This window comes from Eurosta solidaginis, chromosome 3 (genome assembly GCF_040869045.1).
Source record: "Eurosta solidaginis isolate ZX-2024a chromosome 3, ASM4086904v1, whole genome shotgun sequence".
Lineage (NCBI taxonomy): Eukaryota > Metazoa > Arthropoda > Insecta > Diptera > Tephritidae > Eurosta > Eurosta solidaginis.
The window spans coordinates 174,477,589-174,504,541 of record NC_090321.1 but is presented as its reverse complement, the minus strand read 5'-3'; the positions used below and the strand labels follow the sequence as shown (position 1 = coordinate 174,504,541).

At 33.4% G+C, this 26,953-nt stretch overlaps 1 protein-coding gene and 1 long non-coding RNA gene across 2 annotated transcripts in view; one reads left to right on the top strand and one right to left on the bottom strand.

Annotated features, from left to right (window-relative positions):
* Ttd14 (TRPL translocation defect 14) overlaps window positions 1-26,953 on the bottom strand; it is a 172,354-nt gene that overhangs the window by 103,933 nt on the left and 41,468 nt on the right. The window contains exons 3-4 of the mRNA XM_067773903.1: window positions 1,939-1,976; window positions 1,324-1,361 (exon numbers count right to left, since the gene is read on the bottom strand). Coding sequence (XP_067630004.1) covers window positions 1,324-1,361; window positions 1,939-1,976 — 76 coding nt within the window. The remainder of the gene's footprint in view (window positions 1-1,323; window positions 1,362-1,938; window positions 1,977-26,953) is intronic.
* Window positions 1,330-4,228, top strand: LOC137244634 (uncharacterized). Its single transcript, XR_010951134.1, has 2 exons — window positions 1,330-2,991; window positions 3,061-4,228. It is a non-coding gene; the product is annotated as an uncharacterized lncRNA (long non-coding RNA).

Below are 26,953 nucleotides of genomic sequence, written 5' to 3'. Positions count from 1 at the left end.
CTTAACGTTAAGCTAATCGTTTATCAAAAAATTTCCACCGTTTCCGTTGAAACACTTCGAAATATTATCGATAAAGAAATTATCAAGATAAATTGTATCTCGTTTTTAACCGAAACGAAAAGCTTTCGTTAACGTTAAAAACGTTAACAAAAACTTGATTCTTTATGTTTGAATTGTGCTGGCAATGGTATAGCCATGGTGAAGCCGTAAGGTGGTAACAGCGAGCGGACATACACACACAAACTCCATGTAATTTGTTTGCCTAATTCGTTGATGGTAATGTCAAAAATACTCTGAGAAATGTTCGTACTGTCAAAATTCATGAGAAAAGTTGCAATCAGCTTGGCTAATGCTTTCACCTTTGATGACTCCGCCATCAATCAGCTTTGCCAGCATAGTTTGAAATTAATAATCAACATAAACGATTTGATTTCGTTTTGATATGGCAGAAAACGAACGAAATCATTTCGTTAATTTGACGTTCTTAACGTTAATAAACGAAACAAATTGACTTCGTTTCGTTTATTAACGTTAATTATCGAAACGAAATGATATCGGTTCGTTGGCTAAGCATGCCTGCTTAGTAGTAACAGTCTGTGACACTTCTTAAACTTGAGTACATATTTATCTAACACGAAATTGGTTTTATTCGGAGAGCCGCATTTTGCAGCTGGAATATATGTACATATGTTCGCAACCAGTACAAATATATAAATTGATATTTATTCTCTCACTTTGTCCGCTTACGAGGAGTTCAAGTCCGTGCAAGACAGATTTTTGATTGATTTTTCAGAGGTTCGAGCTTTTCATTCGATTTTAAAGCGAATAACTGCCCGCGTCCGGCCAAGAGATTGTCCGTCTAACGGAACGCAATTTGTTCTAAAAACTGTACCCAAAACTTGGACTATGAAAAACTCTCCGCCCTAATAGAGGTGTTTGTTAGGAGGGGTTTCTTTCTATATCTTAATTAATATCATTGAACAATTTTCATTGTCCAGCTTTGTGCGATTATTTTTAATGTCATTTATCTTAAGCCAAACAAATTTCTTGTAACTTATGTATATGAGGAATCGAATTTATGAATGATCTTCTGAGCCTGTGTAATGCACATTTATAGATTTTCTATTCATATTTTCTAGTTGGATAAAGAAAAAAATATTCTCTTAAACGAAAACACCCTAATGCACATACATACATATAACGCAAAATAAATGTATTTGTTTTTTGACATTTTTGCTGCTTGCTAATATTTCTCTTTTACATTTCTATAGCTTTTATATAGTGATATATACATTTGATCAATTAGTAGATGAATATAATTACCTTCTTTATCTGTGAGATCCGAGAATTTAACGCCACCACTAGATTTTTACAAAAGAAGAAGAGATTAAGATTAAATCAGTTTAAATTGCAAAAAAGTGTTGTGCACGAAAAGAAACAAAATAGCATTTCTACTTATGTACAAGATTTCGAAAACTTATTAAGTAAAAAGTTTTTAAAATTGACTATTTTTGTAATTTTTTAATAAGATAAAATTAAAATTAAAAAAAATATTATGATAGTTTTGCTAATGTACATTATCTGGCACAGCTCGGATACAAAATTATAGCACAAAAATGTATATTTGCCGGCAACAGTTTACTTTAATAATTATCAATAAAGTACAATGTCTTTAGTGCCGTTATACATATATGTAAGTATGTATATAGGTACAAGATATACAAATATATGTGGATAGATGTATGTATTTGCGTGTATGTATTATATTTAAATTAATAGTTGTATTCAATGTTATTACAGCCAAGGTTATAAATAAATTGAAATCTTAAGATTTACTTTAATGCCAACAAATCTTTGAATTAATTTTACCAATTTTTGTTTTTTAATAAATTTTTTTTTATGCATTCAGTTCTAATTTGTCTTTTTTTAGGCATTTACCTGAGGAGCACGGTAGCCGTTTCAGGCACACGGAATACCTGAAAAAATGATTAAAATCTCATTTTGTTTGTCATGGTCGTGAAACAGCTACATATATTGTAGAATTGTAAATATTTAAATTTTATATCTATTATCATTGAGTTGTATTGCTAACATTTTGATATAATCTCTTACAAAGTATATTTGCGGCCTATAAAATTGAGTTAAAATAGTTTTTTTTCTGATCTTCGGAATTGCTCTACTTTACATCAAAAGAAGATAAGAAATTGTGGTGGTAAGCCCATCGGCATGTGACCGACTTAATAATAATTATAATTAATTTGTTTTTTGTTGATGAATTTGCTGAAAAAATTATGCAAAGAATGATAATAATTTTGTTCATGAAAGTTTAAAAAATGTTTAAAGGATTAACTGCATCCTTATAATTTAAAAAATAACTACTACCAGAAGTAAAATTGGTTGTAAAGTACCACCATACCTGTTAAATATTGATAAAAAATTGTACTGATTACACCGGTACATAAAAAAAGCGGTATGTGCATGAGACTAGACCCATGTTCCTATACATTTTTCGGGGCGCTGATTCTAGACTCTAGTCCCATGTACATACCACATTTTTTTTGTCGAGTGTTATTAATTACACGACTCTATAAAAAAAAAATTGTGTTCTTTCTCCTAAAGTTTATTTCATGATTTTCTGTTTTATTATAAACAAAAACGAAAAGAAAATACCCTTTTTCGGTATAAAGTTTGCTTTCGTAATAGTTATAGTAACAATACTCTTGGCGCTAGAGTGATAACTAAACAAGGATCAGGTTTTTTGTATAAATCTAGAATAACCTAAAATGTCGTCGCTAAAGTGTAAATATGAAGCTGAGGCTTTTTGTTGTATATGTAGGCAATTTATTAAAGTTTGAGATATAACATATTAATTAAATACATCTCTCATCCTCTGTGAAGCCTACGAAGTATATTTTGGCTGTCCTGTTTGGAATCAATACAAGACATGGGCTCCACATGTTGCTTGTAGTTATTGTAAAAGATCTTTGGAAGGCAAGCAAATTTTATTTAAATAGTAAATTAAATAAAGTAGACATATTGATTTCTCTTTCTATGTTTTAGGTTGGTATCGAGGTGAGAAAAGATCTATGAAATTTGAAACACCAAGAATCTGGCGAACACCAAAAGACCACGTTAAATACTGCTACTTTTGCATTGTCAATCCGAGTAAAAGACGTAGAGGCAAAAATGCAAAACCTATCGAATATCCTGATCTTGAATCTTCTGCTCCAGTCGCACACGATCTGACACGACCAGTACCAGAGCCACCGAAAAAATTATCGCAGTATAGTGGATCATCTCTTAGTTCTTATAAAAGCAATGCCGATAAAGAGTTTTTACCTACACCAGAACAACCAAAACATCATTTCATCACTACTGAAGATTTTAATGTTTTGATTAGAGATTTAAATTTACCAAAAAGTAAAGCAGAACTTTTAGGCTCTTCTTCGAACAACGTTATCAAGGCCAATATAATGAAAACATGATGGGAGACTATATTTGGGGTTTATTGAGGGATAGTACCTATGAACACAAAAGAAAAAGTGTGAGTGTACACTTTTATATCATTTTCCACTTTTTTGTAAGTTATTTCGATATTAAGGCTGGGTGCGAGTTAGCCTAAATTTTAGGTACCTAAAATAATATTCCAACGAAAATTTTCAGCACTGCTACAATTTAGGTACAAAGCTGGCAAAACTGTGCGAGTACATTTAACAATCTAAATTGTTAGATGTTAATACAATTGCTTGGAAATTAATACAAAAATTTGCACTTTGAAACTTTTGTTGTATTTACAATCTGCAGATATGCATACTTTAAATAAACATGGACTAAGAAGGGTTCATAGTAGGTGTTCCCAAGATAGAAATACATGAAACTGCATCTGTATCAACTTGTACGGCCTTTTTCGCCGACCGTATTGGATCACATCTCGAAATCTGCCTCTATCTAGGGTAAAATGAAGCGGCTAACATTAATCATGTCGCTATTTACACATTTTTGAAGAGTAAGTGACCATTTCTGAAAAATTTGTGCAGACTTTGATCCACATTCCATCATCGTGTGTCGATTTGGTTTCACTGCAAAAACTCAACTAATTGGCACCGTATTTACCAATCGATCGCCACACCTACCACATCACTACCCAACGCGGCCTTGGCTATATGTTAACTACTATATTTGTATGCAGATGCACATTTCACAGAAAATTTTAAAGTGAAAAACAAAATTGAAGAAAAATCAAAAATTTTGTTTATTTTTAAAACTTGACTTCAATTTAGGTTGAAAAGTATGCTCAAAAAAAATTCTAAATTTTTTCTTTTGCACTGCCTTGTCGACAGTTTCCAGTAATATAGGTTTTTTGCAAGGCGAATCCATACCAGGTGGTGGCAAAGCGAATTCAACAAATTCGCCGTGCAGAAGAATGTCAACTCAAAAGAAAATTTTAATTGATTTCGATTAACTGACATATTAAAGTACACGGCGCTGTATGGAAAATAATCAAGAAGAAGCAATCGTGTTATTATAGTAGTCTTCAGGCAAGATAATCTTCACTACTATGTCCCAACGTTTCGCTAAGGTCCTTAGCTTCCTCAGAGGTAGAACTTAGTTTTTTTTTATAATTTTATCACAGCATCAACAATATGTTTTGAATTGACATGAAAATATTAATAAGAACAGAAAACAGGATTTGTTAATAAGTTGAATTAAACTAAACATGAAAAACCAAATTCTTGAAAAATAAGTTTCACTTCCATCTGTACATTAGACTGGGTCGATAAAAATATATTGTAAAAATCCTCCCCTAAATTTTAGGCTTATGTTGAGAGTGTTTCAAACAATTTTTTTGGATCCTTCGAAATACAGTCAATATTATTTTTTATTGTAACATGGTTATCTGACATCCGATTTCTTTGGTCTTGGAAATCTGCACATTTTCTTTTAATGTCCTTTCGAGTTGTGAAGTCGTTTTCACATGATTAGGTTAGCTAATTGAGGATTTCCCCCCTAAAGAATCCTTTTTCTTTAACCAGGGGAAAGTACTTCCAAATTCATGACATTGTTGCTTTTGAGCAATTTACCTTAGTTAATAAACAAAGAAGTTATAGCGAGCGCCTTTAACGTTTTTTACAGCTACTAATCAACCTGACTCTTATTACAAGCTATTCGTTATGTGTTATTTGTAGCATCGATAAGGCCAGAAAATTACTTAATGAAAGCGATCTTCAATATAAAATTGCGGGGATAAATCTTGACGCCGTTGGTGTGGGGGAAGCGTGCTCCGGCTACCTCCCTGAAGGTCCAGGGTTCAAGTCTTGGGCAAAGCAATATGACGAATTTTGAAAAAGTTGTTTCAATTAAGAAAAAAGTGTTTCTAAGCAGGCTCGTCCCTCGGCACTGATTGGGCGAACACTCCGAGTGTATTTCTGTCATAAAAATTTGAAGAGAAGCTCGTCCTAAATCTCTAGGGAGCTGAATCGCGCCTTGCATCTTTTTTTTCAATCTTGACGTGAATTAAGTCTTTTGTATTGTACGCTGCTTTCTAGGTTTGCCAAAAAATTACCCGTGCGACGCCAAGATCGCTTATTAGTTCAAGGATCAAAGGATCAAAAAAAAAATGTTTTTAATTTTTTCCGAAACCCCCTAAACAGTAGCTCAAATTTAGGGGCGGACAATTTATTTTTGGATACCAACACAGACTAATGTACATGCGTTAAACCAATACAATCAGATTCAAAAAATAAACATCTTTATTTTTAATTTAAACTTATATCGAAGGTACCATCTGCGTTTGTGGTCAACTTTCGATTGTGTATCTTATTTCCTCTCTGTTTTCTTTGCCTATAATTCGTACATTTTCGTTTCTGTTATGTGATGATAAAATGCATTCTTACCCCTGATGAAGCTAAGTAGCTTAGCGAAACGTTGGGTCATAATAATGAAGATTCCCGTGCAGTAACCCACCTCATTGGTAAAAAAAACCCTAGCCTAAATTCTATAAAAATAAAATTAATTGTTTTCAACTGCATGAATAATATAATTACTTTAATTATTTTTAATTACTAAATTTGCTTTGATTAATGTCAACTAATTTGTGTTATTTTATTTATATAGTTAATTAAGGTAAATTATTATTTTTGATTAGTTTTAAGTATTTCTGTAGTTTTCCAATATGGTTAAATACAGTATGCAACATTTTCAGGTCAAACTAAACTTTTTCAGATCAAATGAAACTTTTTCATTTCAAATTAAACTACTTATATTCAAAAAAAATTAAATGAATAAATTAAAACTAAGTTGAATATCGGCTTCTAGTTTGAAAATTGGCTGTCAGAACATTAAAAAAACGCCCTATCTCAGAAATTTTTGTCATAATTGCCTCCCACGTCAAGATGTATTGAATTTATGCTCAGGTGGTATTACCATTAGTAAATTCCTGAGAAAGTAATTTTCTAAATAAAAGTCTTAAGTAAGGCGAAATCCAAAATAGGTGGTTTTATCGAAAGTTTTATGAGATAGGATGCTTTCAAATCGGCATCAACTTGAGAATCATAACGTTCTGACCAAACAAGTAAGGAAGGCTAAGTTCGGGTGTAACCGAACATTATATACTCAGCTGAGAGCTAGGGAGACAAAATAAGGGAAAATAACCATGTAGGAAAATGAACCTAGGGTAACCCTGCAATGTGTTTGTATAACAAGGGTACCAAATGGAAGGTATTACAGAGTATTTTAAAAGGGAGTTCTATAGGTGGACGCCACTTCGGGATATCGCCATAAAGGTGGACCAGGGGTGAGTCCAGAATGTGTTTGTACGATATGGGTATCAAATGAAAGGTGTTAATGAGTATTTTAAAACAGAGTAGCCCTAACTTGTATTGTAAATGTGGACCAGGCTGACCCAGAACATCATCTGTCGGGTACCACTAATTTATTTATATATGTAAGACCACGAACAGTATTCTTGCCATGATTCCAAGGGCTTTTGATTTCGCCCTGCAGAACTTTTTCATTTTCTTCTACTTAATATGGTAGGTGTCACACCCATTTTACAAAGTTTTTTCTAAAGTTATATTTTGCGTCAAAAAAGCAATCCAATCACCATTTTTCATCCCTTTTTTCGTATTTGGTATAGAATTATGGAATTTTTTCATTTTCGAAATTTTCGATATCGAAAAAGTGAGCGTGGTCATAGTCGGATTTCGCCCATTTTTATTACCAAGCTAAAGTGAGTTCAGATAAGTACTTGAACTAAGTTTAGTAAAGATATATCGGATTTTGCTCAAGTTATCGTGTTAACGGCCGAGCGGAAACACAGACGGTCGACTGTGTATAAAACTGGGCGTGGCTTCAACCGACTTCGCCCATTTTCACAGAAAACAGTTATCGCCATAGAAGGTATGCCCTTACCAAATTTCACAAGGATTGGTTAATTTTTGTTCGACTTATGGCATTAAAAGCATCCTAGAAAAATTAAATGAAAAAGGGCGGAGCCACGCCGATTTTGAAATTTTCTTTTATTTTTGTATTTTGTTGCACCATATCATTACTGGAGATGAATGTTGGCATAATTTACTTATATACTGTAAAGATATTCAACTTTTTGTTAAAATTTGACTTTTAAAACATTTTTTTTAAAAAGTGGGCGTGTTCGTCATCCGATTTTGCAAAATTTTATTTAGCACAAATATAGTAATAGGCGTAACGTTCCTGCCGAATTTCATCATGATATCCTCAACGACTGCCAAATTACAGCTTGCAAAACTTTTAAATCACCTTCTTTTAAAAGTGGGCGGTGCCACGCCCATTGTCCAAAATTTTACTAATTTTCTATTCTCGTCAATAGGTCAACCCACCTACCAAGTTTCATCGCTTTATCCATCTTTGGTAATGAATTATCACACTTTTTCTGTTTTTCGAAATTTTCCATATCAAAAAAGTGGGCGTGGTTATAGTCCGATTTCGTTCATTTTAAATAGCGATCTGAGATGAGTGCCCAGGAACCTACATACTAAATTTCATTAAGATACCTCAAAATTTACTCAATTTATCGTGTTTACGGACAGACGGACGGACATGGCTAAATGAATTTCTTTTTTCACCCAGATCATTTTGATATATAGAAGTCTATACCTACCTCGATTAGTTTATGCCGTTACGGTGTACCGTTATGCGAACAAAGTTAATATACTCTGTGAGGTCTGCTCAGCTGAGTATAGAAAAGAAATTTTTTATAAAGCAGAAAATGCTATTACTTACGTTGAAAAAAGATAGTTCCCAACTTGTATTTATGTGTAGTTCACTCAATGGACTCAAATGTAAGATTACAATGCTATAGTATTTTCACGAAAATAAAATAAAATATGAGTAACTTATTTTTAATTAATATCGCTTCTTTACTGCTATCAACCAGGTGTTTATTTGTCACAATAAACAGCTGTTGGATTTGGTGGTACCACCTAGGGGAAGATTTTTTTTCAGCACACCTAAACTCGATATAAATTGAAGAAATGTGTTGGATATGCATTTGGAAGCTGTGCATTTCACAAAATCTCTCAATCGTCGGAAAATAATTTGAAAACATCGTTGGAGGACAACTCGGGAACTATACATTTTACAAAATTTCTCAAAGGTTGGATAGTAATTGGAGAATGGAGTTGGATAACAACTTGATAGCTATCTGGTTTAAGAACAATTACAGGATGATGTTGGATATCAGCTCCAGAACTAGATGTATATTTATCTAGGGCTGGAGAAATATTTTGTCCATGTTTGTTGGGTAAACAAATTCCAGCTGTTGGCGTATTTAAAATTTATATAGATAACAAAAAAACAGTGTTGCCGTACAAAAGAGCCTACCCCAAAGGTGGCCTTGGTGACTGAACTATACTGCTCAGTAGTTTAACTGGAGTTCAAATTTGACTAGAGCTTAAGCAAACTTAGTTTAAGCTAAGCTTAACCAACTACTGAAAAACCGGGCCTTAGTGTAATAATTGTTCAACTTTATTCATTATTTGATCAGTTTTAATCGGTTGATTAAGTTCTATTACTTTCAATCATTTTTGATTGGAGGCCGTGAGAATAAAATTAGTTAATCATTGAAATTAAAAAAGGCTAAGAAATTAATGATTATTAATGTTAATGGAAGTTTAACAAGTCTGAGTACCAGGAAGTTATTTAAACGAAACGCCAAAAAAATTATGCATTCAATTTCCTAATTCAATTCAATTCAATTCGTCCATTGTTATCAAATTTCGCGAAAAAATTAAGGATATATGGGCAAATCCCAAAAGCTTTTACTTTTTTGAATACTCGGGTTTTATACACGGGCAAAAAACTTAAGGCCAGAAAAAAGTACAAGGGCATTAAGTTTGACCTTTTGACTATCCGATCTGATGATTTTATTAATCAAGATAGTTTATAGTAAGTTTTTGCAGAACTTCGAAACGTAAAAAACATCGATTTTTACACTTTTTCAAGCGACACCCTTGATGTTTTTTTTTTTTTGAATTTTTTCGATAAAATTTTGAGGCATCGCTGAAACGCTATGGAATTTAAACTGAATGTTGTTTTTGAGACGGAGATTCTAAAAATATGAGCAAAATTAATGTGCCCCTCCAATACTCAAAACTATCATCAATCAAAGAAGCGATACTTTTTTTTTGTCATTTTCAATATTGACAGTTTTTTGCTTATAGCTTTTTGAGGCAACTGAGTATTGAAATTTGGATTATGCACAATAATCAGGGACTAAAAGTACCTGGGACTTCAAGTTCGATGTGCCCCTTTCAGTTTTGAAGGTAGAGGCAGAAAAGTGGAAGCACTTGGTTGCGTAAATTTTTTTCAGGAGCATGTTTTTTTGTAGCCACAGCTACAATTTTACTTTTATCACTTCATACCCGTTTGTTAATTTTTTCTCTACACCACAGTAGTATACCATCAATTGCCTCATCTTGGAATATTCATGCAAGGAAAGTTATTGATGTTTGTACATGGGGAAAATATACGAAATTTTCGACAAACATTGACAATCGTCAAAAAGTGTAGACAATTTTTTTTTTTAACCAGGTTTTATTTAAAAGTAAATGAAAAGAAACAAATTTGGTACAAAAATTAAAAAAACAAAAAAAATCTACACTTTTTGGCGATTGCCAATTTTTGGCGAAAATTTCGTATATTTTCCCCATGTACAAACATCAATAACTTTCCTTGCGTGAATATTCCAAGATGAGGCAATTGATGGTATACTACTTTGGTGTAGAGAAAAAATTAACAAACGGGTATGAAATATTTGACGGTTACCCGGTTTCATATTTTTGCCGATATCTCTAAAACCGGGTTTCGGGTATCAACAAAATTTTACCTAAATATAACCCACATAGCTATGTATATCCTGATAAAATTTCAACGCAATCGGTTTAGAAGTGTTTAAATAAGTAAAAAAATTTAAGGTCTTCCGGGTTTATATTTTTATCAATATCTCCAAAACCCGATCACGGGTATTAAAACTTTTTTACCCAAACATACTTCGTTCACATATCTATATGTTTTTAAAGTTTCAAATGAATCGGTAGAAAGGTGTTTAAATAAATGTGCTGCAAACTTTGTAGGAAAAAAATTTTGGCGGTTATTCGGTTTTATATTTTTACCGATATCTACAAAACCGGGTCTCGTGTATCAAAAGAAATTTACATAGCTAACAGCTGCGTATATCTCCATATTTTGTTAAAATTTCGATATAATCGGTACAGAAGTGTTGAAACAAATGTATATTTAACATTGCGACCTCAATTTATATATATTTTGCTCGATCTTTTGACTATATCTTCTTGGGGCATTATGTAAGACGAGTAACGGTGATGCACTATAGCTCCAATTTACCCCTCAATGTTCCTAACAAAAAGAATTTGCGTGATACCATGTTTCAAAAAAAATTTTTTTCCAAAAAAACCAAAGTTTGGCGGATTTCCCCATATATGCGCCTCTTATTCTATCAAAAAATTTAGAAGTATTTTTGTGCTCACTTAGAAAAAAATTCCAATTTAAAAGCAACAATAAATTAAGCGACACTGATGTTGCTCGCTTAATTTGTTTATGTTTTCCAAGTGAAATTTTTTCAGTGCAAGCAAATCTTACAATTCATAATTTAATTTTTAAAATTTCTCAAAATTGTTCCAAAGTTATTAAATATCATTATAAATTAAAAATTGCTTCAAATAAATGTTTTCATACATTTAAAAGCAATGATGGCAGTCCCCGCTTAATTCATATACAAAATTTAATTTATTAATTGGTAGGTGAAAGTTTTTTAGTGTGTTTTGTTTTTATAAATCGAAATTCCTTGATTTCGTAAAAACAAAGTGCACATAAGAAGCTAACTATTACCGGCTAACTAAATAACGAGAGGATGTAAATCACGTTGTCTTGGAAATTTTATTCAAAAAAATCATCAACAAGTAAAGGTGTCTAAGTTTGGGTGTAACCGAACTTTATATACTCAGCGTGAGCTTCAATTGCACATTTCATTTCAGATAAACTACTTTTCTACATAACACGTGGCACCACCCGTTTAAAAAAAATGTCTCCACATTTCCTCTTACAATAAAACTTGATAAGTGAAATATCATTGATTCAAAACTAATTTTTGCTAAGTTATAGCTTATTATTCTAGCCTACGACCCTTTTAAACTTGTTTTATATCTAAGTTGCCGTGGTCTTAAACCGACCCCGTCCATTTTTACTAGAAATATTTCCTGCTATAGGAAAAATATGTGTACCCAATTTTATTACGATCCGTTAATTTTTCTTCGAGTTATGGCTACCGAAACATAGAAAATTGCTTAGTCATAAAAGGGGCGGTGCCACGCCCATTTTTTTAAATTTGAAGTTTTTCCTATTTATAGTTATAAATCCACTTGGGAAATGAAATACCATTGATATAAAGCTCTTTTTTGCAAAGATATAGCTTATTTTATTCGTCCACGGTCCTTTTAAAAATCTTGTATATATATAAAAGTCGGCGTGGTCTTTATCCGATTTCGTTAATTTTTCTTCAAAGCATTCCTTATAGTAAAGGCAACCTCTCTGCCGAATTTTGTTACGACAGGTTTAACGATTTTTGATTTATGATTAATAATATTTGTAAAATTGATTTTATCACAAGTGGGCGGTGCCACGCCCATTTTAAAAAATTTTTTCAAATTTTTATCAAAAGACTCAATATCAGTCCACACGTCAAATTTCAACATTCTAGGTGTATTATTTACTAAATAATCAGGTTTTTTGTTTGTCATGGTCGTGAAACAGCTACATATATTGTAGAATTGTAAATATTTAAATTTTATATCTATTATCATTGAGTTGTATTGCTAACATTTTGATATAATCTCTTACAAAGTATATTTGCGGCCTATAAAATTGAGTTAAAATAGTTTTTTTTCTGATCTTCGGAATTGCTCTACTTTACATCAAAAGAAGATAAGAAATTGTGGTGGTAAGCCCATCGGCATGTGACCGACTTAATAATAATTATAATTAATTTGTTTTTTGTTGATGAATTTGCTGAAAAAATTATGCAAAGAATGATAATAATTTTGTTCATGAAAGTTTAAAAAATGTTTAAAGGATTAACTGCATCCTTATAATTTAAAAAATAACTACTACCAGAAGTAAAATTGGTTGTAAAGTACCACCATACCTGTTAAATATTGATAAAAAATTGTACTGATTACACCGGTACATAAAAAAAGCGGTATGTGCATGAGACTAGACCCATGTTCCTATACATTTTTCGGGGCGCTGATTCTAGACTCTAGTCCCATGTACATACCACATTTTTTTTGTCGAGTGTTATTAATTACACGACTCTATAAAAAAAAAATTGTGTTCTTTCTCCTAAAGTTTATTTCATGATTTTCTGTTTTATTATAAACAAAAACGAAAAGAAAATACCCTTTTTCGGTATAAAGTTTGCTTTCGTAATAGTTATAGTAACAATACTCTTGGCGCTAGAGTGATAACTAAACAAGGATCAGGTTTTTTGTATAAATCTAGAATAACCTAAAATGTCGTCGCTAAAGTGTAAATATGAAGCTGAGGCTTTTTGTTGTATATGTAGGCAATTTATTAAAGTTTGAGATATAACATATTAATTAAATACATCTCTCATCCTCTGTGAAGCCTACGAAGTATATTTTGGCTGTCCTGTTTGGAATCAATACAAGACATGGGCTCCACATGTTGCTTGTAGTTATTGTAAAAGATCTTTGGAAGGCAAGCAAATTTTATTTAAATAGTAAATTAAATAAAGTAGACATATTGATTTCTCTTTCTATGTTTTAGGTTGGTATCGAGGTGAGAAAAGATCTATGAAATTTGAAACACCAAGAATCTGGCGAACACCAAAAGACCACGTTAAATACTGCTACTTTTGCATTGTCAATCCGAGTAAAAGACGTAGAGGCAAAAATGCAAAACCTATCGAATATCCTGATCTTGAATCTTCTGCTCCAGTCGCACACGATCTGACACGACCAGTACCAGAGCCACCGAAAAAATTATCGCAGTATAGTGGATCATCTCTTAGTTCTTATAAAAGCAATGCCGATAAAGAGTTTTTACCTACACCAGAACAACCAAAACATCATTTCATCACTACTGAAGATTTTAATGTTTTGATTAGAGATTTAAATTTACCAAAAAGTAAAGCAGAACTTTTAGGCTCTTCTTCGAACAACGTTATCAAGGCCAATATAATGAAAACATGATGGGAGACTATATTTGGGGTTTATTGAGGGATAGTACCTATGAACACAAAAGAAAAAGTGTGAGTGTACACTTTTATATCATTTTCCACTTTTTTGTAAGTTATTTCGATATTAAGGCTGGGTGCGAGTTAGCCTAAATTTTAGGTACCTAAAATAATATTCCAACGAAAATTTTCAGCACTGCTACAATTTAGGTACAAAGCTGGCAAAACTGTGCGAGTACATTTAACAATCTAAATTGTTAGATGTTAATACAATTGCTTGGAAATTAATACAAAAATTTGCACTTTGAAACTTTTGTTGTATTTACAATCTGCAGATATGCATACTTTAAATAAACATGGACTAAGAAGGGTTCATAGTAGGTGTTCCCAAGATAGAAATACATGAAACTGCATCTGTATCAACTTGTACGGCCTTTTTCGCCGACCGTATTGGATCACATCTCGAAATCTGCCTCTATCTAGGGTAAAATGAAGCGGCTAACATTAATCATGTCGCTATTTACACATTTTTGAAGAGTAAGTGACCATTTCTGAAAAATTTGTGCAGACTTTGATCCACATTCCATCATCGTGTGTCGATTTGGTTTCACTGCAAAAACTCAACTAATTGGCACCGTATTTACCAATCGATCGCCACACCTACCACATCACTACCCAACGCGGCCTTGGCTATATGTTAACTACTATATTTGTATGCAGATGCACATTTCACAGAAAATTTTAAAGTGAAAAACAAAATTGAAGAAAAATCAAAAATTTTGTTTATTTTTAAAACTTGACTTCAATTTAGGTTGAAAAGTATGCTCAAAAAAAATTCTAAATTTTTTCTTTTGCACTGCCTTGTCGACAGTTTCCAGTAATATAGGTTTTTTGCAAGGCGAATCCATACCAGGTGGTGGCAAAGCGAATTCAACAAATTCGCCGTGCAGAAGAATGTCAACTCAAAAGAAAATTTTAATTGATTTCGATTAACTGACATATTAAAGTACACGGCGCTGTATGGAAAATAATCAAGAAGAAGCAATCGTGTTATTATAGTAGTCTTCAGGCAAGATAATCTTCACTACTATGTCCCAACGTTTCGCTAAGGTCCTTAGCTTCCTCAGAGGTAGAACTTAGTTTTTTTTTATAATTTTATCACAGCATCAACAATATGTTTTGAATTGACATGAAAATATTAATAAGAACAGAAAACAGGATTTGTTAATAAGTTGAATTAAACTAAACATGAAAAACCAAATTCTTGAAAAATAAGTTTCACTTCCATCTGTACATTAGACTGGGTCGATAAAAATATATTGTAAAAATCCTCCCCTAAATTTTAGGCTTATGTTGAGAGTGTTTCAAACAATTTTTTTGGATCCTTCGAAATACAGTCAATATTATTTTTTATTGTAACATGGTTATCTGACATCCGATTTCTTTGGTCTTGGAAATCTGCACATTTTCTTTTAATGTCCTTTCGAGTTGTGAAGTCGTTTTCACATGATTAGGTTAGCTAATTGAGGATTTCCCCCCTAAAGAATCCTTTTTCTTTAACCAGGGGAAAGTACTTCCAAATTCATGACATTGTTGCTTTTGAGCAATTTACCTTAGTTAATAAACAAAGAAGTTATAGCGAGCGCCTTTAACGTTTTTTACAGCTACTAATCAACCTGACTCTTATTACAAGCTATTCGTTATGTGTTATTTGTAGCATCGATAAGGCCAGAAAATTACTTAATGAAAGCGATCTTCAATATAAAATTGCGGGGATAAATCTTGACGCCGTTGGTGTGGGGGAAGCGTGCTCCGGCTACCTCCCTGAAGGTCCAGGGTTCAAGTCTTGGGCAAAGCAATATGACGAATTTTGAAAAAGTTGTTTCAATTAAGAAAAAAGTGTTTCTAAGCAGGCTCGTCCCTCGGCACTGATTGGGCGAACACTCCGAGTGTATTTCTGTCATAAAAATTTGAAGAGAAGCTCGTCCTAAATCTCTAGGGAGCTGAATCGCGCCTTGCATCTTTTTTTTCAATCTTGACGTGAATTAAGTCTTTTGTATTGTACGCTGCTTTCTAGGTTTGCCAAAAAATTACCCGTGCGACGCCAAGATCGCTTATTAGTTCAAGGATCAAAGGATCAAAAAAAAAATGTTTTTAATTTTTTCCGAAACCCCCTAAACAGTAGCTCAAATTTAGGGGCGGACAATTTATTTTTGGATACCAACACAGACTAATGTACATGCGTTAAACCAATACAATCAGATTCAAAAAATAAACATCTTTATTTTTAATTTAAACTTATATCGAAGGTACCATCTGCGTTTGTGGTCAACTTTCGATTGTGTATCTTATTTCCTCTCTGTTTTCTTTGCCTATAATTCGTACATTTTCGTTTCTGTTATGTGATGATAAAATGCATTCTTACCCCTGATGAAGCTAAGTAGCTTAGCGAAACGTTGGGTCATAATAATGAAGATTCCCGTGCAGTAACCCACCTCATTGGTAAAAAAAACCCTAGCCTAAATTCTATAAAAATAAAATTAATTGTTTTCAACTGCATGAATAATATAATTACTTTAATTATTTTTAATTACTAAATTTGCTTTGATTAATGTCAACTAATTTGTGTTATTTTATTTATATAGTTAATTAAGGTAAATTATTATTTTTGATTAGTTTTAAGTATTTCTGTAGTTTTCCAATATGGTTAAATACAGTATGCAACATTTTCAGGTCAAACTAAACTTTTTCAGATCAAATGAAACTTTTTCATTTCAAATTAAACTACTTATATTCAAAAAAAATTAAATGAATAAATTAAAACTAAGTTGAATATCGGCTTCTAGTTTGAAAATTGGCTGTCAGAACATTAAAAAAACGCCCTATCTCAGAAATTTTTGTCATAATTGCCTCCCACGTCAAGATGTATTGAATTTATGCTCAGGTGGTATTACCATTAGTAAATTCCTGAGAAAGTAATTTTCTAAATAAAAGTCTTAAGTAAGGCGAAATCCAAAATAGGTGGTTTTATCGAAAGTTTTATGAGATAGGATGCTTTCAAATCGGCATCAACTTGAGAATCATAACGTTCTGACCAAACAAGTAAGGAAGGCTAAGTTCGGGTGTAACCGAACATTATATACTCAGCTGAGAGCTAGGGAGACAAAATAAGGGAAAATAACCATGTAGGAAAATGAACCTAGGGTAACCCTGCAATGTGTTTGTATAACAAGGGTACCAAATGGAAGGTATTACAGAGTATTTTAAAAGGGAGTTCTATAGGTGGACGCCACTTCGGGATATCGCCATAAAGGTGGACCAGGGGTGAGTCCAGAATGTGTTTGTACGATATGGGTATCAAATGAAAGGTGTTAATGAGTATTTTAAAACAGAGTAGCCCTAACTTGTATTGTAAATGTGGACCAGGCTGACCCAGAACATCATCTGTCGGGTACCACTAATTTATTTATATATGTAAGACCACGAACAGTATTCTTGCCATGATTCCAAGGGCTTTTGATTTCGCCCTGCAGAACTTTTTCATTTTCTTCTACTTAATATGGTAGGTGTCACACCCATTTTACAAAGTTTTTTCTAAAGTTATATTTTGCGTCAAAAAAGCAATCCAATCACCATTTTTCATCCCTTTTTTCGTATTTGGTATAGAATTATGGAATTTTTTCATTTTCGAAATTTTCGATATCGAAAAAGTGAGCGTGGTCATAGTCGGATTTCGCCCATTTTTATTACCAAGCTAAAGTGAGTTCAGATAAGTACTTGAACTAAGTTTAGTAAAGATATATCGGATTTTGCTCAAGTTATCGTGTTAACGGCCGAGCGGAAACACAGACGGTCGACTGTGTATAAAACTGGGCGTGGCTTCAACCGACTTCGCCCATTTTCACAGAAAACAGTTATCGCCATAGAAGGTATGCCCTTACCAAATTTCACAAGGATTGGTTAATTTTTGTTCGACTTATGGCATTAAAAGCATCCTAGAAAAATTAAATGAAAAAGGGCGGAGCCACGCCGATTTTGAAATTTTCTTTTATTTTTGTATTTTGTTGCACCATATCATTACTGGAGATGAATGTTGGCATAATTTACTTATATACTGTAAAGATATTCAACTTTTTGTTAAAATTTGACTTTTAAAACATTTTTTTTAAAAAGTGGGCGTGTTCGTCATCCGATTTTGCAAAATTTTATTTAGCACAAATATAGTAATAGGCGTAACGTTCCTGCCGAATTTCATCATGATATCCTCAACGACTGCCAAATTACAGCTTGCAAAACTTTTAAATCACCTTCTTTTAAAAGTGGGCGGTGCCACGCCCATTGTCCAAAATTTTACTAATTTTCTATTCTCGTCAATAGGTCAACCCACCTACCAAGTTTCATCGCTTTATCCATCTTTGGTAATGAATTATCACACTTTTTCTGTTTTTCGAAATTTTCCATATCAAAAAAGTGGGCGTGGTTATAGTCCGATTTCGTTCATTTTAAATAGCGATCTGAGATGAGTGCCCAGGAACCTACATACTAAATTTCATTAAGATACCTCAAAATTTACTCAATTTATCGTGTTTACGGACAGACGGACGGACATGGCTAAATGAATTTCTTTTTTCACCCAGATCATTTTGATATATAGAAGTCTATACCTACCTCGATTAGTTTATGCCGTTACGGTGTACCGTTATGCGAACAAAGTTAATATACTCTGTGAGGTCTGCTCAGCTGAGTATAGAAAAGAAATTTTTTATAAAGCAGAAAATGCTATTACTTACGTTGAAAAAAGATAGTTCCCAACTTGTATTTATGTGTAGTTCACTCAATGGACTCAAATGTAAGATTACAATGCTATAGTATTTTCACGAAAATAAAATAAAATATGAGTAACTTATTTTTAATTAATATCGCTTCTTTACTGCTATCAACCAGGTGTTTATTTGTCACAATAAACAGCTGTTGGATTTGGTGGTACCACCTAGGGGAAGATTTTTTTTCAGCACACCTAAACTCGATATAAATTGAAGAAATGTGTTGGATATGCATTTGGAAGCTGTGCATTTCACAAAATCTCTCAATCGTCGGAAAATAATTTGAAAACATCGTTGGAGGACAACTCGGGAACTATACATTTTACAAAATTTCTCAAAGGTTGGATAGTAATTGGAGAATGGAGTTGGATAACAACTTGATAGCTATCTGGTTTAAGAACAATTACAGGATGATGTTGGATATCAGCTCCAGAACTAGATGTATATTTATCTAGGGCTGGAGAAATATTTTGTCCATGTTTGTTGGGTAAACAAATTCCAGCTGTTGGCGTATTTAAAATTTATATAGATAACAAAAAAACAGTGTTGCCGTACAAAAGAGCCTACCCCAAAGGTGGCCTTGGTGACTGAACTATACTGCTCAGTAGTTTAACTGGAGTTCAAATTTGACTAGAGCTTAAGCAAACTTAGTTTAAGCTAAGCTTAACCAACTACTGAAAAACCGGGCCTTAGTGTAATAATTGTTCAACTTTATTCATTATTTGATCAGTTTTAATCGGTTGATTAAGTTCTATTACTTTCAATCATTTTTGATTGGAGGCCGTGAGAATAAAATTAGTTAATCATTGAAATTAAAAAAGGCTAAGAAATTAATGATTATTAATGTTAATGGAAGTTTAACAAGTCTGAGTACCAGGAAGTTATTTAAACGAAACGCCAAAAAAATTATGCATTCAATTTCCTAATTCAATTCAATTCAATTCGTCCATTGTTATCAAATTTCGCGAAAAAATTAAGGATATATGGGCAAATCCCAAAAGCTTTTACTTTTTTGAATACTCGGGTTTTATACACGGGCAAAAAACTTAAGGCCAGAAAAAAGTACAAGGGCATTAAGTTTGACCTTTTGACTATCCGATCTGATGATTTTATTAATCAAGATAGTTTATAGTAAGTTTTTGCAGAACTTCGAAACGTAAAAAACATCGATTTTTACACTTTTTCAAGCGACACCCTTGATGTTTTTTTTTTTTTGAATTTTTTCGATAAAATTTTGAGGCATCGCTGAAACGCTATGGAATTTAAACTGAATGTTGTTTTTGAGACGGAGATTCTAAAAATATGAGCAAAATTAATGTGCCCCTCCAATACTCAAAACTATCATCAATCAAAGAAGCGATACTTTTTTTTTGTCATTTTCAATATTGACAGTTTTTTGCTTATAGCTTTTTGAGGCAACTGAGTATTGAAATTTGGATTATGCACAATAATCAGGGACTAAAAGTACCTGGGACTTCAAGTTCGATGTGCCCCTTTCAGTTTTGAAGGTAGAGGCAGAAAAGTGGAAGCACTTGGTTGCGTAAATTTTTTTCAGGAGCATGTTTTTTTGTAGCCACAGCTACAATTTTACTTTTATCACTTCATACCCGTTTGTTAATTTTTTCTCTACACCACAGTAGTATACCATCAATTGCCTCATCTTGGAATATTCATGCAAGGAAAGTTATTGATGTTTGTACATGGGGAAAATATACGAAATTTTCGACAAACATTGACAATCGTCAAAAAGTGTAGACAATTTTTTTTTTTAACCAGGTTTTATTTAAAAGTAAATGAAAAGAAACAAATTTGGTACAAAAATTAAAAAAACAAAAAAAATCTACACTTTTTGGCGATTGCCAATTTTTGGCGAAAATTTCGTATATTTTCCCCATGTACAAACATCAATAACTTTCCTTGCGTGAATATTCCAAGATGAGGCAATTGATGGTATACTACTTTGGTGTAGAGAAAAAATTAACAAACGGGTATGAAATATTTGACGGTTACCCGGTTTCATATTTTTGCCGATATCTCTAAAACCGGGTTTCGGGTATCAACAAAATTTTACCTAAATATAACCCACATAGCTATGTATATCCTGATAAAATTTCAACGCAATCGGTTTAGAAGTGTTTAAATAAGTAAAAAAATTTAAGGTCTTCCGGGTTTATATTTTTATCAATATCTCCAAAACCCGATCACGGGTATTAAAACTTTTTTACCCAAACATACTTCGTTCACATATCTATATGTTTTTAAAGTTTCAAATGAATCGGTAGAAAGGTGTTTAAATAAATGTGCTGCAAACTTTGTAGGAAAAAAATTTTGGCGGTTATTCGGTTTTATATTTTTACCGATATCTACAAAACCGGGTCTCGTGTATCAAAAGAAATTTACATAGCTAACAGCTGCGTATATCTCCATATTTTGTTAAAATTTCGATATAATCGGTACAGAAGTGTTGAAACAAATGTATATTTAACATTGCGACCTCAATTTATATATATTTTGCTCGATCTTTTGACTATATCTTCTTGGGGCATTATGTAAGACGAGTAACGGTGATGCACTATAGCTCCAATTTACCCCTCAATGTTCCTAACAAAAAGAATTTGCGTGATACCATGTTTCAAAAAAAATTTTTTTCCAAAAAAACCAAAGTTTGGCGGATTTCCCCATATATGCGCCTCTTATTCTATCAAAAAATTTAGAAGTATTTTTGTGCTCACTTAGAAAAAAATTCCAATTTAAAAGCAACAATAAATTAAGCGACACTGATGTTGCTCGCTTAATTTGTTTATGTTTTCCAAGTGAAATTTTTTCAGTGCAAGCAAATCTTACAATTCATAATTTAATTTTTAAAATTTCTCAAAATTGTTCCAAAGTTATTAAATATCATTATAAATTAAAAATTGCTTCAAATAAATGTTTTCATACATTTAAAAGCAATGATGGCAGTCCCCGCTTAATTCATATACAAAATTTAATTTATTAATTGGTAGGTGAAAGTTTTTTAGTGTGTTTTGTTTTTATAAATCGAAATTCCTTGATTTCGTAAAAACAAAGTGCACATAAGAAGCTAACTATTACCGGCTAACTAAATAACGAGAGGATGTAAATCACGTTGTCTTGGAAATTTTATTCAAAAAAATCATCAACAAGTAAAGGTGTCTAAGTTTGGGTGTAACCGAACTTTATATACTCAGCGTGAGCTTCAATTGCACATTTCATTTCAGATAAACTACTTTTCTACATAACACGTGGCACCACCCGTTTAAAAAAAATGTCTCCACATTTCCTCTTACAATAAAACTTGATAAGTGAAATATCATTGATTCAAAACTAATTTTTGCTAAGTTATAGCTTATTATTCTAGCCTACGACCCTTTTAAACTTGTTTTATATCTAAGTTGCCGTGGTCTTAAACCGACCCCGTCCATTTTTACTAGAAATATTTCCTGCTATAGGAAAAATATGTGTACCCAATTTTATTACGATCCGTTAATTTTTCTTCGAGTTATGGCTACCGAAACATAGAAAATTGCTTAGTCATAAAAGGGGCGGTGCCACGCCCATTTTTTTAAATTTGAAGTTTTTCCTATTTATAGTTATAAATCCACTTGGGAAATGAAATACCATTGATATAAAGCTCTTTTTTGCAAAGATATAGCTTATTTTATTCGTCCACGGTCCTTTTAAAAATCTTGTATATATATAAAAGTCGGCGTGGTCTTTATCCGATTTCGTTAATTTTTCTTCAAAGCATTCCTTATAGTAAAGGCAACCTCTCTGCCGAATTTTGTTACGACAGGTTTAACGATTTTTGATTTATGATTAATAATATTTGTAAAATTGATTTTATCACAAGTGGGCGGTGCCACGCCCATTTTAAAAAATTTTTTCAAATTTTTATCAAAAGACTCAATATCAGTCCACACGTCAAATTTCAACATTCTAGGTGTATTATTTACTAAATAATCAGGTTTTTTGTGTTTTCCAAAATGTTATATGTATAAAAAGTGGGCGTGGTTATCATCCGATTTCCCTCATTTTCGTTGCCAATCTATTCTGGGTCCAGATAAGCTTGTGTACCAAATTTGGTGAAGATATCTCAATATTTACTCAAGTTATAGTTTTTTATTTTTTATCGTGTTAACGGACAGACGGGCGGACGGACGGACATGGCTCAAATTTTTTTTCGCCACTGATGATTTTGATATATGGAAGTCTATATCTATCTCGATTCCTTTATACCTGTACAACCAACCGTTATCCAATCAAAGTTAATATACTATGTGTGCAAATCACGCTGAGTATAAAAAGCTAGAAAGAATACGAAAAAGCAAAATTTAGGACGGATTGGTGTCGAACGTTATATACCGCCGCTATGAAATGACCTATTTAAACCAATTATACAGTTTTGTTTTCATTTCCAATTTTTTTCATAAAAACCTTAAGGCCCACTTGCAGAACGACAAGTTATTTTTAACGCTCTGAGGTAATTAATTTAAAAAATGTTTCGAAAATGTGAGTTTGACCCCTCATGTCAGGTTAACTCTGAGTTAAAAAGTTAACTTGCCGTTCTGCAAGTGGGCCTAAGTATTCTGTGTGAAATTAGATTCTATATAAAAAGTTAAAATATGTCACTTCTCAGTGGGTTATATGTACATATGTATGAATATAAGTTTTCCTGTGGAGCTAAGGCGTACCCTATATTTTACTATTCTGCCAATTCTATTCGTAGTAAACCTGAAACCGTAAAATATAACCAAGGAACAATTAAAATCATAATACTTTAGAAATTATTTCTACATGGTTATGTCCTCTGCAGATGTTTACTCAGCTTCGAGTGAATTTCTGTCTTGAAAAACGTTTGCAGTAGGCATAAAACATGTACATTATATATAGAACAGAAAAATAGCGTTGGCAATTTCTTTCAAATCTTGTCAAATTAATTCTTCTTTTTTAATTTTGTTATTTTAAGAAAAAACGTCAAAGAGTTTTTAATTGAAACTATGCAAACCAATTTCAAAAACGTTTTCGAAAAAATTCGAGAAAATGTCTAACTTTTGATTGAAGTTCTGAATCTGTTTTAGAGTATGTAGCATGGCGGAACGATACAAGGTGGCAATGGGACAGCTGTTTATAAACTTTTTTTATTTGATTTGATTAATCAACTTCCGGCGCCGTACGATTTTGACATTTGTCCATCGAAGTTACAAAAACAAAGTACGTGGAATTATTATTTATGTTTGTAGGTATGTCACCATGCTGTCACCTTATATCGTTTCGCCATCGTATGTAGTTTTGTAGCGAAATCAGTTTCAGTCTAACAAAGTACAAGTCTCCCAAAATTCGCATTGATTTTTTAACAATTTTTTTTTGAAGGATGTTTTAGATTATTTTCCATACAAACTGTAAAAATTTTTTATATACTTTATAACTTGTGCTTTGTTAAACTAAAATGTATTGAGCTACAAAACTGTATACTATTGAAAAATTAGAGACCCCCAATAAAGTTTAAAATTTTATAGTTTCCGTTACAAAGTTCCTAGAAGTTTTTTCTTAATATATCTAAAATAAAAAAAGAGGAATTTAGTTGACGAGATTTGAAGGGAATCGTCATTGAAGTTGCCAAATGCAAGCAAGGTTTTTGTTAAAACAAAATTGCCTCTGTTATTTTTCTGTTCACTGCTGTAGGTCCGCCAATTTGACGCACGCTCAAGTAGTGAATTAAATTTTTTTGTTTTAAAATTTTTTCACTTATTTTGCGTTTTTATTGTGAGCTGTGGTCGTATCGTTTTATACGGTCTGTTCGCGTGACCGTTTACTCTTTTTTAAATCACAATAAGTCTGAAACGATGAATCGTATTAATAAGAGATGTGAACTAAGGCAACGATTATTCAAATCGATGTATATTGGAACGATCGTTCTGAGAACGAAAAATTACACTGATGATAGCGCAATGCCGAAACCGGTTTGTCTCCAAACCAAATTTGACAAGGTATAACGGAAAATCGTTCACATATGCATCAAGTATCTCGAATAGTATATGTCGGAGCACGGTCAGCTTCTTCACCGATAGAGTTTTCATAGTTTCAATGTATCGCGAATCGAAGAACAACAGCATGACAAAAAAGTATACCCTAGTAAGAAAAAATAATTGTGTTTAAAATCTGCTAAAATTGAGCAAGATGATTGTAGAAGTGGTAAATGATAACGTATTATTACAGTCCGGAAGACTAAGGCGTAAGGTTTTTCCAAAAAAGGTGATTCGAGGATAAAGAACGTGAAGGAAGACCTTAATGCATAGAAATTCAGCGAAAAATTTGAGAGCAACAGGCACCATGATAAAATACTCCAAGCAATACCTTCATTTGTAATCCTCTAAAAAGCAAGAAGTATCAAAGCAAAGAGAAAAGTGGTTGACATTAGAAACACAGGTAACGCCAAAAATCAGCAAACCTTTGATGGTAAAAAATGTTCAGTAAATTACTTACTTAATTGGCGCTTAACCGTCTAAAAGGTTATGGCCGTCCAACAAGGTGCGCCAGTCGCTCCTTCGCTCCGCCAACCGGCGCCAATTGGTCACACCAAGGGAGTTTAAATCGTTTTCCACCTGGTCCTTCCAATGGAGTGGGGGCCGCCGTCTACGTCTGCTTCCATAGGCGGGTTCCGATAGACACACTTTCTTGGCCGGAGCATCATCATCTTTCATTCGCATAACATGGCCTAGCCAGCGCAGCCGCTGCGTTTTAATTCGCTGGACTATGTTGATGTCTGCGTATAGCTCGTACAGCTCATCATTAAATCTTCTTCGGTACTCGCCATCGCCAACGCGTAGAGGTCCATAAATCTTTCGAAGAACTTTTCTCTCGAACACTCCCAAAGCCGCTTCATCTGCTGTTGTCATGGTCCATGCTTCTGCCCCATATAGCCGGACGGGTACGATAAGTGACTTGTAGAGTATGATTTTCGTTCGCCGAGGAGGAGTTTACTTTTCAATTGCCTACCTAGTCCAAAGTAGCATTTATTGGCAAGATTGATTCTTCGCTGGATTTCAGTGCTGATGTTGTTGCTAGTGTTGATGCTGGTTCCCAAATAAACGAAGTCTTTTACTATTTCGAAATTATGGCTGCCAACAGTAGCGTGGTTGCCAAGGCGCGTATGCGCTGACTCTTTACTCGATGACAGCAGGTACTTCGTTTTGTCCTCATATTCACCAGCAAACCCATCTTTACCGCTTCTTTTTCCAGTTTGGAGTAAGCAGAACTAACAGCGCGGGTGTTTAGGCCGATGATATCAATGTCATCAGCATATGCCAGTAATTGCACGCTTTTATAGTATATTGTTCCAGTGCGGTTAAGTTCTGCAGCTAGTATAATTTTCTCCAGCATCAAATTAAAGAAATCGCACGATAGGGGGTCACCCTGTCTGAAACCTCGTTTGGTTTCGAACGGCTCGGAGAGGTCCTTCCCAATTCTGACTGAGCTGATGGTGTTGCTCAACGTCATTTTGCACAGCCGTATAAGTTTTGCGGGGAAACCAAATTCAGACATAGCAGCATATAGGCATCTCCTTTTCGTGCTGTCGAAGGCGGCTTTAAAGTCGACGAAGAGGTGATGTGTGTCGATTCTCTTTTCACGGGTTTTTTCCAAGATTTGGCGCATTGTGAAAATCTGGCCGATGGTAGATTTACCAGGTCTGAAGCCGCACTGATAAGGTCCAATCAGCCGGTTCACGGTGAGCTTCAATCTTTCGCACAATACTCTTGAAAGGACCTTATATGCGATATTAAGTGAATTAGAACGGATAATTAAATCTCCTTAAAAATGGATGAAACAAGTAAGGAAGGCAAAGTTCGGGTGTAACCGTACATTATCTACATACTCAGCTGCCAAATTACAGCTTGCAAAACTTTTAAATTACCTTCTTTTAAAAGTGGGCGGTGCCACGCCCATTGTCCAAAATTATACTAATTTTCTATTCTGCGTCATAAGGTCAACCCACCTACCAAGTTTCATCGCTTTATCCGTCTTTAAAAATAAATAAATAAATGTAAGGCGCGATAACCTCCGAAGAGATCTAAGGCCGAGCTTCTCTTCCAATTTGCGTCGTGCTCCTCTTGGTTTTCCCTACAAATTGGCCGGACGGGACCTACATGTTTTATGCCGACTCCGAATGGCATCTGCAAGGCAGATGAGTTTTCACTGAGAGCTTTTCATGGCAGAAATACACTCGGAGCGCTTGCCAGACACTGCCGAGGGGCGACCCCGCATAGAAAAATTTTCTTCTAATTGAAAAACCTTATTTCTAAAATTTTTGATGCTGCTTTGCCCCTGAGATGAGTGCCCATGCACTTACATACCAAACGTC